This window comes from Rhinoraja longicauda, chromosome 9 (assembly GCF_053455715.1).
Source record: "Rhinoraja longicauda isolate Sanriku21f chromosome 9, sRhiLon1.1, whole genome shotgun sequence".
NCBI classification, from domain to species: Eukaryota; Metazoa; Chordata; class Chondrichthyes; order Rajiformes; family Arhynchobatidae; genus Rhinoraja; species Rhinoraja longicauda.
This window is the reverse complement of record NC_135961.1, coordinates 28,452,739-28,470,065: the sequence shown is the minus strand read 5'-3', so window position 1 is coordinate 28,470,065 and position 17,327 is coordinate 28,452,739. Positions and strand designations below refer to the sequence as shown.

The window sequence follows — 17,327 nt, the reverse complement described above, 5'->3', positions numbered from 1 at the left end:
AGAAAATAGCTGCAGGAGGAGGCCATTTGGTCAATAGCCAATAGGTGCAGGAGTAGGCCATTTGGCCCTTCGAGCCAGCACCGCCATTCAATGTGAACATGGCTGATCATTCACAATCAGTATCCAGTTCCTGCCTTCTCCCCATATCCCTTGATTCCCCTAGCACCTAGAGCTCTATCTAACTCTCTTTTAAATTCATCCAGAGAATTGGCCTCCACTGCCTTCTGTGGCAGAGAATTCCACAAATTCACAACTCTCTGGGTGAAAAAGTTTCTTCTCACCTCAGTTTTAAATGGCCTCCCCTTTATTCTCAGACTGTGGCCCCGGTTCCGGACTCCCCCAACATTGGGAACATTTTCCCTGCATTTAGCTTGTCCAGTCTTTTTATAATTTTATACGTCTCTATAAGATCCCCTCTCATCCTTCCAAACTCCAGTGAATACAAGCCCAGTCTTTCCAATCTTTCCTCATTTGACAGTCCCTCCATCCCAGGGATTAACCTCGTGAACCTATGCTGCACTGCCTCAATAGCAAGGACGTCCTTCCTCAAATTAGGAGACCAAAACTGCACCCAATACTCTAGATGTGGTCTCACCAGAGCCCTATACAACTGCAGAAGGACCTCTTTGCTCCTATACTCAAATCCTCTTGTTATGAAGGCCAACATGCCATTAGCTTTCTTCACTGCCTGCTGTACCTGCACGCTTACTTTCAGTGACTAGTGTACAAGGACACCAAGGTCTCGTTGCACTTCCCCTTTACCTAATCTGACACCATTGAGATAATAATCTGCCTCCTTGTTTTTGCCGTCAAAGTGGATAACCTCACATTTATCTGCATTATACTGCATCTGCCATGCATCCACCCACTCACTCAACCTATCCAAGTCATGCTGCAACCTTCTAATATCCTCTTCGCAGTTCACACTGCTACCCAGTTTTGTGTCATCTGCAAACTTGCTAGTGTTACTTCTAATTCCATCATCCAAATCATTAATAAATATTGTAAATAGTTGTGGCCCCAGCACCGAGCCTTGCGGCACTCCACTCGCCACTGCCTGCCTTTCTGAAAAGGACCCCGTTTATTCCTACTCTTTGCTTCCTGTCTGCCAACCAATTCTCTATCCATGTCAATACCCCACCCCCAATACCATGTGCTCTAATTTTGCTTACCAACCTCCCGTGTGGAACCTTATCAAACGGTTTCAGAACGTCTAGATACACTACATCCACTGGCTCTCCTTCATCCATTTTACTTGTCACATCCTCAAAAAATTCCATAAGATTAGTCAAGCAGGATTTCTCCTTCATAAATCCATGCTGACTTGGACCAATCCTTTTACTGCTACCCAAATGCACTGTGATTATCTCTTTAATAATTAACTCCAGCATCTTCCCCACCACCGATGTCAGGCTAACTGGTCTATAATTCCCCATTTTCTCTCTTGCTCCTTGAAAGGTGGGATAACATTAGCTACCCTCCAATCCACAGGAACTGATCCTGAATATATTGAACTTTGGAAAATGATCACCATTGTGTCCACGATTTCTAGAGCCACCTCCTTGAGTACCCTAGGATGCAGACCATCAGGCCCTGGGGATTTATCGGCCTTCAGTCCCATCAGTCTACTCAATACTATTTCTCGCCAAATGCAAATTTCTTTCAGTTCCTCTGTCTCCCTTGATCCTCTGTCCACTAGTACATCTGGGAGATTGTTTGTGTCTTCCTTAGTGAAGACAGATCCAAAGAAACTGTTCAGCTCTTCCACCATTTCCTTGTTACCCATAATAATTTCTGCCTTCAAGGGATCCACATTTGTCTTTACTAATCTTTTTCTCTTAACATACCTAAAGAAGCTTTTTCTGTCCTTTATATTCTTGGCCAGCTTCGCTTCGTACCTCATCTTTTCAGCCCTTATTGCTCTTTTTGCTACCTTCTGTTGTCCTTTGAAAGTTGCCTAATCTGGCTTCCCGCTACTCTTTGCTATGTTATATATCTTTTCTTTTAGTTTTATTCCATCTCTAACTTCCCTTGTCAGCCACGGTTGCCTCTTACTCCACTTAGAATCTTTCTTCCTCTTTGGAATGAAATGATCCTGCATCTTCTGGATTATGCCCAGAAATTCTTGCCATTGCTGTTCCACCGTCCTTCCTGCTAGGATCCTTTTCCATTCGACCTTGGCCAGTTCCCCTCTCATGCCTTCATTGTCCCCTTTGTTCAATTGCAACACTGACATTCCTGGGTTAACCTTCTCCCTCTCAAATTGCAGATTAAAACTAATCATATTATGGTCGCTACCTCCAAGCAGTTCCTTTATCTTGAGTTCCCTTATTAAATCTGGTTCATTGGACAACACTAAATCCAGAATCGCCTTCTCTCTGGTAGGCTCTAGTACAAGCTGCTCTAATACAAGCACTCTACAAACTCCCTTTCTTGGGGTCCAAAACCAACCTGATTTTCCCAGTCTACCTGCATATTGCAATCCCCCATGACCACAGCAGCACTATCTTTGTTACATACCAGTATTAACCCCTGCTGCAACTTACACTCTATATCCGGGCTACTGTTTGGGGGAATAACTCCCATGAGTGCCTTCTTACCTTTACAATTCCTCAACTCTATCCACAGTGACTCTACATCGTCAGTCCCTATGTCATCCCTCGCAAGGGACTGAATTTCATCCCTCACCAACAGAGCTACCCCACCTCCTCTGCCCACCTGCCCATCCTTTCTATAGGATGTTTAACCCTGAATATTCAGTTCCCAGTCCTGATCCTTCTGCAGCCATGTCTCTGTAATCCCCACAATCTTATCTACCAATCTCTAACTGAGCCTCAAGCTCATCCACTTTACTTCTTATACTTCGCACATTCATATATAGTACTTTTAATCCTTTGCTCATCTCACCTTTCACATCGATTCCTATTACACTTGGCTATTCTCTCCTATTCCTTTGTGAGCTTTCTGTCCCGTTAATTCTGGGATTTTTGTTAACTTTTCCTATACTCTCTTTCCCTTTAACTCCATCCTTGTCGATCCCATTTGAAACATTCCCCCCCCCCCCTACTATTTAGTTTAAAACCAGTGTTTAATGTAGCAAGAGCATGTTCTTCCGGTGCTGAGTCTAATTCAGAGTTTAGAAATACCGTATGGAAACAGGCCCGTCGGCACACCGAGTCCACAGCGACCATCAGTCACCTGTACACTAGTTCTATGTCATGCCATTTTTGCATCCTACACACTAGGGGCAATTTACAGAACCCAATAAACCTACAAACCTGCACGTCTTTGGAATGTGGGAGGAAGCGAAAGCACCCGGAAAAAACCCACACAGTCACAGGGAGAAGGTACAAACTCCGCACAGACATCATCCATACTCAGAATTGAACCAGGGTCTCTGACGCTGTGAAGCAGCATCTCTTTCTCTGTGCCACTCATATGAGTCTCTCTTTTTCTCACCAATTCTCCAGCTTTATCTGCCAAATTCGACTGTTCACTGTTTTTTTTTCTCGTTTATTATATTGTTTACAGGATATGATGTTTACATATTCTGTTCTGCTGCTGTAAGTAAGAATTTCATTGTTTTGGCCACTTGTAGGTTGGTCTGCAGTTCACAGAGGCCCGCAGTACCATTGTTTATCTCAAGTGCATGTTTTTTTTTTGTATGTCTAGATACCAGTGACTATACTTTAGTTGGTGATAGCACATCCAAGGTCTGGCACTGCTTGCACAATAGGGCCACTGCATCATTTACAGAAACCCTTAAAGCCAAAGCTACTTTCCAGCCCAGGAATGGAAGCATGTGACATTCTTTTACGCATTAGCCATTGGCCACTTGTCATTTAGGAAGAGAAAGGATGAAGGATTAAAGATCAATTATAGATAATAATTGTAGTGTTTTTCAGCACTTACGTTATGTATAATTATTGTTGATCCTGGGCTCATTGATTTTATATGCTAACCAGTTCAACATGAAAGTGCCTGAAGGGCTTCTATTCTTTAAAAAAATAGGCAAACCTTGGCTGCTGCTGCAGAATCTCTGTCCATTATAATTTCCTCAGCTCCTTCTACCCTGTTAATGCACTGTAGGGCTAATCGCTTTGCATTTTGTCAGTTTAAGCAATGAGATGGATTAAATATATAGAGTATGAGTGATTAAATTTTTTAAAAAGACACTGTTTACAAGTAGGTTTTTCTATATGTGGACTCTAATTCCATAAATGTGGAGAGAGATTTGGCCATATCCATAATTTTTTTTTGGTTTATTAAAATATCACCTCCAAGGATGCTCCAGTTAATTCAATGGTTGCCTGACACCATCTCAACGTAAAGTACTACTTGATCCTTACCAGCACCTCAGGAAATACAATCAAGTGCCCAAGAGCATTCATAAAGAAATAATTCATGTTTGGACTACCTTCTGTGGAAATGGTTTTAAAGCATTATCTACCCCTTGCTAACAAGATAGTTTGTGGACTGAGAAATAGATATTTTGTTTTGAATATGATGACAGACTAACATTAAGTAACATTTTCTACGAGCTACAGGCTTGATTCCACCTTTTGTGAGTTAGTTTATCTGAATTGGGGTGATGGCAGAAACATAGTTATACAGCATGGAAAAGGCCCTTCGGCCCAACTGAGGATAAACGGTGATCTTACAGAGGTGTACAAAATCACGAGAGGAATAGATCGGGTAAACGCATAGAGTCTCTTGCCCAGAGCAGGGGAATTGAGAACCAGAGACATAGGTTTAAGGTGAGGGGGGAAAGATTTACTAAGAATCTGAGGGGTAACTATTTTACACAAAAGGTGGTGGGTGTATGGAAGAAGCTACTAGAGGAGGTTAGAAACATTTAGACAGATACATGGATATGATAGGTTTAGAGGGATATGGGCTGAATGCAGACAGGTAGGACTAATGTAGGTTGGTCAGTATGGGCAAGTTGGGCCGAAAAGCCAATTTCCATGCTGTATGACTCTTAAGTGCAAATGCACAATGATAACCTTTTGTTGTAACAGTCCTGTAGAATATTGCCATACCCAAGGTCATCCCTAATTAGCAAGTGTACAGAAATAGTCCACTAATCCTGCGTGCAAGAGGCGCCATGTTTTGGCGACTTTTTCCAGAGTCCAGAAAACTTAAGTGATATTGTGAGGAGTTGCCAAGTATCCATAAATTCCAAAGGTTTCCCTTTTGCTCAATTTCTACATTATCAAATAATTATAACTTTGCTTTTAACCTTAACTGAACAACCTTTTTCAGATGTTGCAGAAATAATTGAAAGAAACAAAAAGCACGGACTATTCAGGGCCGGTTCTGTTTCAAGCCGGTAAGATGTACTTTATTTTATTTATTTAACAGCTAACAAATTATATGTATCTTCCTAAACCTGTAAAATTAAGCACAAAATTACTGGAGACAGCGTTTAGGATTTATGCACAAACCTATTTTTTAAATATTGAGAATTGAGTATTATTAATTTAGTTAGAGCTATAGCATGGAAACAGGCTCTTCAGCCTTCTCTGACCATCGATCACCCATTCACACTAGTTCTATGTTATCCCACTTTTGCAGCCACTCTCTACACGCGTGGGGCGATTTATAGAGGCCAATTAACTTACAAAGCCACATGTCTTTGGCATGTGAGATGAATCCAGAGCACCAGGAGGAAACCCATACAGTCACAGAGGGAATGTACACGCACCACACAGGCAGCATCTGAGATCAGGATTGAGCCTAAGTCTTTGGCGATTGAGGCGGCAGCTCTCCCAGCTGCGTCACTGTGCCGCTCTATTGATAACAGAATTCAATACATGTAAGGAAGTGAGAGAAAATAATAATTGAAAATAAATGTGTACCTCTGAAAATAGTAATGGTGGAAGATATGGTTGGAACGTGAAGGAAGATTGAATCAGAGTGAAGCAAACTGGGAACAAACAAAACTATTGTTTTGTGATAGTACTTGGTATTAGTTGCCAATTCTTAAGAGGAAGCAGAAAGTACTATCAATAATCTAGTATGTTTTTGCAGGTGATTATCAGGACAATACATTGGATTGTATCATATTTTGGTCAAGGCCCAGGTGTGATAAAAGGGCCTTGCTCAAGTCCTTTGCCAGGTACATGGATAGAAAATGTTTAGAGGGATATGGGCCAAACCCAGGCAGTGGGACTAACGTAGATGGGGTATCTGTCAGCATGGGCCTGTTTCCTTGCTGTATGACTCAATGCGAGGGATTGGTCCCTTCCTTCGTTCTCACCAGCAGGACGTGGAAAGGTGGGTTTGCTGATTCTGAGGGGATCATTGAAGTAGGTGGGTGGGGTGGTGAAGTAGACCAGGTGAGTAAATAATTAAATGAACAAGAGGGTGAAAGATATAATATTGTACACATGAAAAGGACTGCTTCTACCTGTTGAGATTGCTCTAGAATCCACCTTTGGATTGTTTCTGGTATGTCATCCATCTCTGAGGGCCAGAACCAGCTGATTCTTGCCCCAAGTGACCCACCTCTAACAGCATTAGACCCCATTGTCTGCTGAAGATGCGTGATGTCCAATCCTATCTGTGACCAACCACTTCAAGGGAAAGCTACTCCAAACCTTTACCTAAAACTACAGTTCTCATGAAGATCCTCTACCTTACGAATTTCCCTTATGGCTTGCGATTAAGCTCTTTAGACAATTTTACAGTGATGCCTGTTTAAAAATGCCAATGACATTAGGTAAAGGCAGGACCTGGTTCACTGCTTCATCATCTGCAGAGGAAAATTGGGCAGTAAAACTTTATAAAATTAGATTTTAATGACGCACTGAGCACAGTTCAATGCACCAACAAGGAGATAATATGAAAAGGAATTTTACAAAATACATGGATTTTGAATATTATATCTTTTCAACAGGTATTTTGTTCTCGGGTGCTGCCCACTCCCTTCCACAGATGCTGCCTGACCTGCTGTGTTCATCTAGCATTTTGTTTTTTGTTCAAGATTCCAGCATTTGCCGTCTCTCCTGTGTCTCCTGGCTGACTGTAATGGTTCAAATAACGATATCAGCTCGCTAATGGTCAATAGTTAGACATTAATGAATGTCTGCTGCAGCCTCCTTTGGAATGAGCAGATAATGGGAGGAGAAATCATGAACTACTGCCAAGAAAGAACAATTATTGATGTTAAAAAAAGATTCTAATCCAAGGCAACTCAAAGCTCAAGTACAGCTTATTTTGATCAACTTCCTGTACCAATGATTAAACAATTTTTTATGTATATATACGCTGGAAAAAATAGCTGATTACAATGTTTTAATCAGTTAAACGGGTTTTGATGTCTGTGATAGCTTTAATACAATGGAGTTAGTAATCTACTGGATAAATGCTTGACAGAGATAAAAAGTAATATCTTTAATCTCCTTTTACAGGCTTAATACCTGTCAAAAAGGATTTAATATTCAAAAGCCATTTTAGTCTTTTAATTTTTATTCATATTAGCTCCATGTTGGTGAACTGAGCTGTGGAAATAGTGTTTTCTGCCTCATTAATTTAATCAGAAATGTTACCGCCTCATTAATTTAATCAGAGATTTCTTTTCAAAAAGCAACCCGGTCCACGCAGTTTTCCCCGATAAAATTATCTGTCTAGTTTCATATCAGTCAGATTAGTATCACTTAAAGCTGTGTCTATTAAAATGGATACTGAATGCAGGATTTCCAGATAATCTGCAGTAGATTATTCGTCAATGGACCTACAATAACGTCGTCATGCCAGTGTGAACTTCATTGTGGAATAACAACATACTAAATTTTGATGTTTCTATGCAGACATCTGTGGCAGGCACAAGAAACTGACCAGCATAGTTTAAAACTGCCCACCACCCATAGAACCTATGTCTTTGAATGGTCAGATGCTAGAGAGGGATCTCAATATTGGTGTGAAGCTATTTGGTACCAAATATGTGTTTTCCATTCTGGATATTTTCCGCCAATTGCACCGGAATTTCTACAAAATTGATTTTTGGTTTGATATCTAAATCAATATATAAAGAAATATTGTTATTGCAACAGTCAAGTACAAATCTAACTGCTCTAAATTCAGGTGATTTATGGGAGCCAGTTTAATCTATGAGTAGTAGGCGAATTGGCAGGAGGGAGGGGGGAGATGATAGATATGAGAGAAATAACAGGTTACTTAGAAAAAGGGGTTGGGGGGTAAGATTGAGTGGATTCTCCAAGCCGGTAGAGACTCAGTGGGCTGAATGGTTTTCTGCGTCATGAAAAATATGACATTTTACACTAGATCAGTTCTTTACGTTAATTAAAAGGAGCTGGTGAGTTCTTGCTGGAATATTAGATGATGAATAAAAGGCACAACAAATGATCCTGTACTTCAAATAAGATTGGGGAATATTTTAATATTAAAGCTAAAGGTTAGATTAGAATGGAGAAGACCTAAGGATGGGGGAATATTTTGGATTGTGTTTGATACTTTTTCAGAATCGGGACACCAATACAATACAATACAATATATCTTTATTGTCATTGTACAGGGGTATAACGAGATTGGGAATGGGCCTTCCATACGATGCAATAAATTAATTAGCTAATCAGTATAAATTTATACAACTCAGTGAAACAAAATTAGAAACAGATTTAAAACAGTATAAAGTTCAAGTAGGTCTGTGCCGGTTCGATGTGCGATGTGACTATCCGGCTCAGCAGGACCGGTTGATAGCAGCTATGGCCCTGGGGATGAAGCTGTTCCTGAGTCTGGAGGTGCGGGCGTAGATGGCCTTGTAGCGTCTGCCCAATGGTAGAATTTCGAACAGACTATTGCAGGGGTGTGAGGAGTCTTTGTGAATGCTGGTGGCTTTTCTGAGGCATCGTGTGTTGTAGATGTCCTCCAAGGCTGGTAGCTGTGTTCTGATAGTCTGAGCTCTATGGACTACCTGCTGAAGAGCTCTCCTCTCTGCCTCCGTGCAGCTGAGATACCACACAGGGATGCCATGCGTTAGGATGCTCTCTATGGTGCAGCGGTAGAATGTCGTCAGCAGCTGTTGGGGCAGACCAGACTTTTTCAGTGTTCTCAGTTAGACCAGTCGTTGCTGCGCCTTCTTGACCAGTGCAGCGGTGTTAGTGGACCATGTGAGGTCCTCCGAAATGTGAGTGCCCAGAAACCTGAAGCTGAACACTCTCTCCACACTGTCCCCATTGATAAAGATCAGAGCATATTCCCCATTGTGTGATTTACGGAAGTTGATGATCAGCTCCTTGGTCTTGGAGGTGTTTAGGGACAGGTTGTTAACTGAGCACCAGTCCGCCAGGTTCTGCACCTCCGCTCTGTAGTTTGTTTCATCACCGTTGGTGATCAGCCCAATCACCGTTGTGTCGTCTGCAAGCTTGACAATGGTGTTGGTGTCGAATGCAGGAACACAGTCGTGTGTGAATAGGGAGTAGAGCATGGGGCTCAAAACACAGCCCTGTGGTGTGCCGGTACTCAGGGTGATAGTGGAGGACAGGTGCGGGCCCATTCTCACTGCCTGCGGTCGCTCCATCAAGAAGTCCAGGATCCAGTCGCATAACGACGAGCGGAGGCCTAGTTGGTGGAGTTTGGTGATGCTTGGTGGGGATGACCGTGTTGAAGGCAGAACTATAGTCAATGAATAGCATCCTCGCGTACGTGCCCTGTCTCTCCAGGTGAGTCAGGACAGTGTGAAGAGCCAGAGAGATGGCATCCTCTGTGGATCTGTTTGCCCTGTATGCAAATTGATGCAGGGATGCTGGATTTGATGTGTGAGAGGACCAGCCTTTCAAAGCACTTCATGACTATAGGAGTTAGGGCAACCGGACTTGGTGTTTTTAGCTTTTTTCGGCACCGGCACTATGGTAGCCGACTTCAGGCACATGGGGACCGTAGCCAGAGATAACGACAGGTTAAAGATCCTGTTGAATACCTCAGCCAACTGTTCAGCACAGTCCCACAGTCCCTTCCTTGAACTCCATCCAGGCCTGCAGCCTTGCGTGGGTTGACGCATTTCAAGCATTGCAAAACTAGTGAAAATAATGGGCAGTTAGCGTGTGAAATTATATTAGACTTTAGAGATAAAGCACAGATATAGGCCCATTTGGCCCACCGAGTCCACATCGACCAGCGATCATCACCCATCCCCACCCCCCCCCCCCCCCCCCCCCCCCCCGTACACTAGCAGTATCCTACACCCTAGGGACAATTTACTCCCCAACCAGGCGGCCGCCTTTGGTGGAGCGGGAGCACGTGGCCACTGGCTGGGTGAGGTCACATGGGGCGCGGGCAGTGACGTCACCTTGTCCGATATTTAGGATCCCTTTATAACATATGCTACGAGCCCCGCACTAGCTTAATCCGGCCCTGACCAGTTCTATGTTATCCCACTTTCCCATCCACTCTCCATAATTTGGGGGCAATTTTAAAGAGATCATTTAACCTATTAAACCGCATATCTTTGGGATGTGGGAGGATATCGGAGCACCTGGGAAGAAACTCGTGTGGTCACAGGGGGAACATGCAAACTCCACACACACCCACACACGCCACCCGAGATCAGGATTGAACCCGGGTCTCTGGTGGTGTTGGGCAGCAGCTCTATCAGCTCTGCCACCGGGCCGTCCTAAGATGTGGGCAAAGTAGAGATCAGTCAGGTATGTTTTAGTGATCATGTGCATGATTAGGGTTGTCAGCAATGAGTAATGATCGAGTAAGAATTGTAAGATGGGGTTGTGAGATCGGAGCCTCTTTTGAGAGCATCAGGGTTTGGGAAGTCTCAGTTTAGTTTATTGTCACATGTACAGTGAAAAGCTTTTGTTGCATGCTAACTAGTCAGCAGAAAGTCAATGCATCAATCATTACAGTTGAGCTATCTATATGGTACAGATACATATTCCGCCATTTAATCATGGCTGATCTATCTTTCCCTCTCAATCCCATTCTCCTGCCTTCTCCCCATAACCCCTGACACATACAAATCAAGAATCTTTCAATCTCTGCCTTAAAAATATCAATTGACAGCCTCCACAGCCTTCAGTGGCAATGAATTCCACAGATTTGCCACCCTCTGACTAAATACATTCCTCCTCATCTCCTTCCTAAAGGTACATCCTTTTATTCTGAGGCAATGGCCTCTGGTCCTAGATTCTCCCTCTCCACATCCACTCCACCCAGGCAATTTTTTTCTTCATATCAATAAAACAGTTGTTGTCTGAAGACAGCCTAAGTGTCCCAAATGTTAGAGCACAATGCTGAATGTTCCGTTGCCCACAGAAATACAATATTTTGCAGATGAATGAAGTTGGTGATAAATAACCAGTGATTATTAACACTCAGTACACAGAATTATGTCTTGTGGAAGCACTATTTCTCAACAATTTTCTTTTCTCGGTATGAGGTTGAAATGTATTATTCACCAGTGCCAAATATTTAAATATTCTATCACGCTCATGTAACCTTAAACATCGGAAATCAATGTCAGGGAAAAAACTGTTTAATAAAAAAAGGAAGAATCAGCATGCTATGGAGTAATTATATGTTTACTTTCCCAGTTTATTCAAATGTGCATAATCAACAATTTCATTTTAGATCATTTCACTCAGAAATCATTTGCGAGAATTTTTTTTCCATAATTCTGTTTCAGAGTAAATTTTGCGTCTTACCACAATATATCTGTTTAGCCAACAGAACTAAAGGCTATGAAATAAACATAATTGAAAAAATGAAATTCTTCCAATGTCAGTTTTAGGAAACGTTAGCAGTATGTGAGTTACCTAGAACACTAGAGAGTTCACTCGATTTTGCTGGTAAGTACTGATAATTGTGCATGGAGCTGCCAGTATTAGCATATGTGCTGTTAATTTTTGAACCCCTTGTACTTCATACGGAATCCAATGGCGAGCTGTATCTTGCTGGGAAATTGGTTCCTGGATCACATAGGATTTTGGAATTGTTGTGGAATTGAAGGTGGCCATTGTGCCCATTGAATTTCTGTTTCCTCGATATTACGGCCAGCTTCTCATCTTTCTTATTAAGCTCCAAAGCTGCCGTTGACGTAGAATAGTTGGAACGATATTTGCTTGACGCAAACAATCAACAACAGAGATCTCCACAACGTTTCATTTGAAGTTAGTCGTTTATTTGAAGTTGCAATATAACATATTGGCATAACTCTTGTCATCGACTTGTTATTGATTAGTTTGGTAAAAATCTAATGTCCTACCGTATCTACGTGACTTATACAAACTGCCAGATCATATCTCCAGCAGATATTTCTTACTGATCTTCTATCAGCAGGTTCTTTTAGCCGATTTTATCGGCAGCTTCTTCTGGCTGATCTTCTATCAGCCGCTTCTTTGCGTGAACTAAACAAAAACGTCAGAGCTGGAAGCTCTCTGGCTCCGCCCAGCCCATACGTAAGCATAGTATTAACCTTTTAGTGTCCAACAGCTTATTCTGCTGTTGCTGTTGACTCTTGTTTTGAGCTTCTGGTACCCCCAGGTGCTGACAATCAGGTGCCTGATTGGCACCTGATTGGCAGCATCTGTGAGCATGGGCCCTGCTACAGTGGTCAGTAGGTGTCTGCTCCAAGAATCGGCATGCCACGTTTGACTGATCTGGATAGGGCAACTTCAAGCTGGTGTTCCGCAAAACCAAGTTGCGGCATTATTTGGAGTGAGCCCTAGTACCATCTCCAAAGTGAAGGCCAAGTTCCATATAACGGGGGATGTCAGAGACAGGCCGCGAAGTGGGCGCCCCAGAAAGCCGACACCCGAAGAAGACCGTTTCCTCACCCTGTCAGCACTTAGGAACCGTAGACTGTCTTCTACAGATTTGCAGTCAAGGTTTGCAGGACGATATGGCCGACGGCTCTCTGCCCAGACAATTTGGAACAGACTGCACGCAGCCGATCTCCGGTCTCATAGGGCTGCCAGGAGGCCTGCCATGACTGCCCTTCACCGTCAGGCCCGTTTGCGCTGGTGTAGGCAACACGTGCACTGGAACCTGAACATGTGGAGGAACGTTATGTTCAGCGATGAGTCCAGATTCTGCCTATGGCAGTTGGATCATAGGGTTAAAGTGTGGAGAAGACGTGGAGAACGCTATGCTGATTGCTGCACCGATAGAGTAACATCTTTTGGTGGAGGCAGTGTGATGGTGTGGGGCGGCATCTCCATCACTGGAAAAATGAGGCTTGTCATCATTGGTGGCAATCTCAATGCAGAGAGATATCGAGATGAGATTCTGCAACCAGTGGCAATCCCATATCTCCACACTCTGGGACCGAACTCTATCCTCCAAGATGACAATGCTCACCCCCACAGAGCAGGGTTTCTCAGAGACTACCTCCAGAATTTGGGAGTGGAGAGGATGGAATGGCCTGCCAGCAGTCCTGACCTCAACCCCATTGAACACTTGTGGGATCAGCTTGGGCATGCTGTTCGTGCCAGAGTGACCAACACAACCACATTGGCTGACTTGCGACAAATGCTGGTTGAAGAATGGGATGCCATCCCACAACAGTGTGTGACCAGGCTGGTGACCAGCATGAGGAGGAGGTGCCAGGCTGTTGTGGCTGTGTATGGTTCTTCCACACGCTACTGAGGCTCCTGTTTATTAAATGAATACATTGTTAAATTGCCAATATGTCTTGTTTCTTCAGACTTCAATCATCCAATCCACCAAACAACACCGAACAAGAGCCAATGGCAGAATAAGCTGTTTGGCATTGGCAGAGAAGATTTGGCAGATTTTTCATGGGCGCAACCCACATACTCAGCTCTGCTGCTCATCCCACAAATGCATGTTCCTTACAAATGTGGCACCATTTAAAAGGGAAATAAACAGGCTTTCCAACGGTATAAGATTTATTGCCAAGAAGCATTGTTACAACAAAGAACTAATCTACCAAACACAAATTTCCTTACTTTTTGTGCTATGTTTAATTAATTTTGCAAGACAGAAGTGATGGAATATGCTTTATTTGCTGGATAAATGCAGCTCCAACAACAGTTAAGAAAATCAACATCATCCAGGAACCATGACGTTGCTCCACTCACCATCCTAAACATTGATTCTCTCCACTGTCATCTGCAGTTACTTGCGTAGGCTTCTCTGAAACCCACGGCTTCATTACCACAGAGGACAGGAGCAGCAGATTCCTTGGAACACACCAGTGGATTCACTTCAAGTTGCACACCATACCGACTTGGAAATGTATTAACATTTGTTATATATAATTCCTGGAATTTGGTCTACACCATTCACACTATAAAAAGTTTCAGTACATGACCACTGTCAACAAAAGTGAACCCAGCCACCTTTCCTTGAGATTTAATGGCGTAATAAGGAATTAGGAGCAGGGGCGGGCCATTCAGCCGATTGACTACCTCTAACATTCAGAACCTCTGGGATAAAAATAATTTCCAATGATTCACCACCTTGTGAATGAAGACATTTCATTTCTGTGCTAAATGGCCTCCCTCAATCAAACATCATCTCTGCATCCACTCTGTTGAGTACTCTAAGAAATTTGTTAACTTCAATAGGTTGAAAAGAATTGAGGCCTTGTTTCCTTATTTTCTCCACAAATGTCATCCCAGAAATCATTTTGGTGAATCTTCGTTGCACTGACTCTGTGACAAAGTATGTAAATTTTTAGGTCAGGAGACCAGTCACATCTTTCCATCCTAATTGTAAAAGACACAGCATTTACCCAATCTATTCCCCTGATGATTTTTTTACACCTCTATGAAATCTCACCTCTTCCTCCTGCGTTCTAAGGGATAAAGTCCTAGCCTCCCCAACCTCTCCCTGTAGCTCAGGCCCCCAAGTCCTGACAACATCTCAGCCTTGTTTTGTTTTCTTTATCCTCTCATTTTCTCCATTTCTCCATTCATTTTCTCCATTTATCATCGACCAGCTTCTGACTTTATCTCCATCCTCCCCTCTTCCTACCTGGTTCCATCTGTACATCATCCCTCATCACCTGCTTCCATTTTGCCTGCTAGTTCCTGATTCACCTCTCCCCCTTCACCTCTTTATACTGGCTATCTCCCCTCAACACCTCAATCCTGATGCAGGGCCTCAATCTGAAGCATTAATTATCCCTCTGCTTCTGCAGATGCAACTTGATCCACCCGCACTTTGTTCTTTGTTCCAGATTACAGCATCTGCACTCTCTTGGGACCCCATACCTTTTGCACGAAAACCGAAAATCAGTGTATTCTTTCACTTATTATAACTAAAGATGGGATAAGTGCGGAAACCGACAAAATAATAAAAGATCCATCCCACCCCGGCCACCGTCTGTTTGTTCATCTGCCCTCTGGTCGACGTTTCAGGTCGATCAAATCCCGAACAAACAGACTTAAGAACAGTTTTTACCCCAGGGCCATACGAGAACTGAACACTACCTTTGCACTAGGCAACACCGTTAAAAAATCTTGTACTTAATATAATTGTATTTATGTATTTATTTGTTTTTGCATTTATTGCATATATGTTTGTACGCAGGGTCAGGATTGGCTATTTTTTAATTTCGTTGTACTCGTTGCAATGACAATAAATGAATATTATTATTATTATTATAATGAGTCAGGGATTTTGAACAATAGTTCATATGCTGTACAACAAGCTAACTCTGCAGGATTAGAACACATCACTTCTTCAAGAACCAGTTTCACTCTTTGATTTAAGATGATTGTATCAGAAGGAACAAAATGTGGAGGAGCGTACAAGAATTTAAAAAGAAACATCGCAGTGCAAAAAGCAAAGGAAAGAGCTAGAGAGTGATTGACAATCATAAAAAAAAGCCTGGAGAGTCTACTGTAATTTTACAGAGAGTGTACTACGAATACCATATTAAATCAATTTTAAGAAATCTACCTTATGAAATGTGTACAGGCCTTGAGGGGATACAAACAAAGATGTACCAGAATGATAATCTGAGATGAAAGTACTTAGCTATTACAGGTATACCTGAGCTATATTCTTTGGTTGTGGTGGTTTTAAGAGCTAATCCGATTGTGGTAAAGGGGTTTAATAGCAACTACACGTTTTCCTCTAATCTTTAAAGTTATATACAGGTAAAAACAGGAAGAATTCTTTCATACAGTGGCTGTGAGGTTATAGAATTCACTCTCCCGGGTCAAAGATGTAAAATCAAAGATTTTAGTTTAAAAATAAAGTTATTTAACAATGCAGACAAAAGACAATGAGATACACTTAAAGAACTTCCACTGCCGGCAGAACGCACAAGGAGGGGCAAATTATTTTAATTGTTTTTGCTCTTGATATTTATGTGATGTGAAAGTATGAAGACATGGATTGCTTCCTTTTATTTTTACAGTTTTACAGTTGGTTATTTCTACCTATGTCATGTGCCTGTGCCTGTGTCCTGCCCTCAACATCAATACTCTAGTTTTGGGCAATATTTCCACAGTTCATTCATTCTCCCCAGCGACCATTGCATTTCCATTCACCTGCTATACTTGCTCTTGACCAATTGTCTCCATACCTCAAAATCACCTGATGCCCTTGCTATTCAGTTTCTCACCATCCAGGTCTCTACCACGAATTCCTTGTTAAGGACAGTGATAAAGACTCTCACAGCTACCATTTTCAGTGTCCTCAAAATATGATAACATATGATGAGCGTTTCACGGCAATGGGCCTGTACTCGCTGAAGTTTAGAAGGATGAGGGGGACACCATTGAAACTTACCAAAGAGTGAAAGGCCTGGATAAAGTGGATGTGGAAAGGATGTTTCCACTAGTGAGAGAATCTAAGACTGGAGGCCATAGCCTCAGAATAAAAGGATGTACCTATAGAAAGGAGATGAGGAGGAATTTCTTTAGTCAGACGGTGGTGAATCTGTGGAATTCATTGGCACAGTTAGCTCTGGAGGCCAGGTCAATGGATATTTCTAAGGCAAAAAATTGATAGATTCTTGATTATTACGGGTGTCTGGATATGGGAAGAGGGCAGGAGAATGTGATTGAGAGGGAAAGATAGATCAGCCATGATTGAATGGCGGAGTAGACTTGATAGGCCAAATGGCCTAATTTTGATCCTATAACTTATGGATTTATGAACATGAAAATCTATTCCTCAACCAGTCTAACCTTTTCTACTCCTGCCCCATCTCAAATCATTGTTGGCTTGGGTGCACATCAATCTCTCCCGGTCTGAAGTTCAACTTTTGCAGAACTGAGTTCCCTTTTTGTGGTTTCTGTTGCTTGGAAATCATTTGCAACCCTTGCCAATCCTCTACCAGTGAACCAGGAGCATTTTCCTGCTTTTCATCCTTACAC

At 42.4% G+C, this 17,327-nt stretch overlaps 1 protein-coding gene across 1 annotated transcript in view; it reads left to right on the top strand.

Annotated features, from left to right (window-relative positions):
* The window catches only part of camkmt (calmodulin-lysine N-methyltransferase), a 259,217-nt gene that overhangs the window by 208,365 nt on the left and 33,525 nt on the right, over nucleotides 1-17,327 (top strand). The window contains exon 7 of the mRNA XM_078405833.1: nucleotides 5,266-5,332. Within this exon, the coding sequence (XP_078261959.1) occupies nucleotides 5,266-5,332 (67 nt within the window). The remainder of the gene's footprint in view (nucleotides 1-5,265; nucleotides 5,333-17,327) is intronic.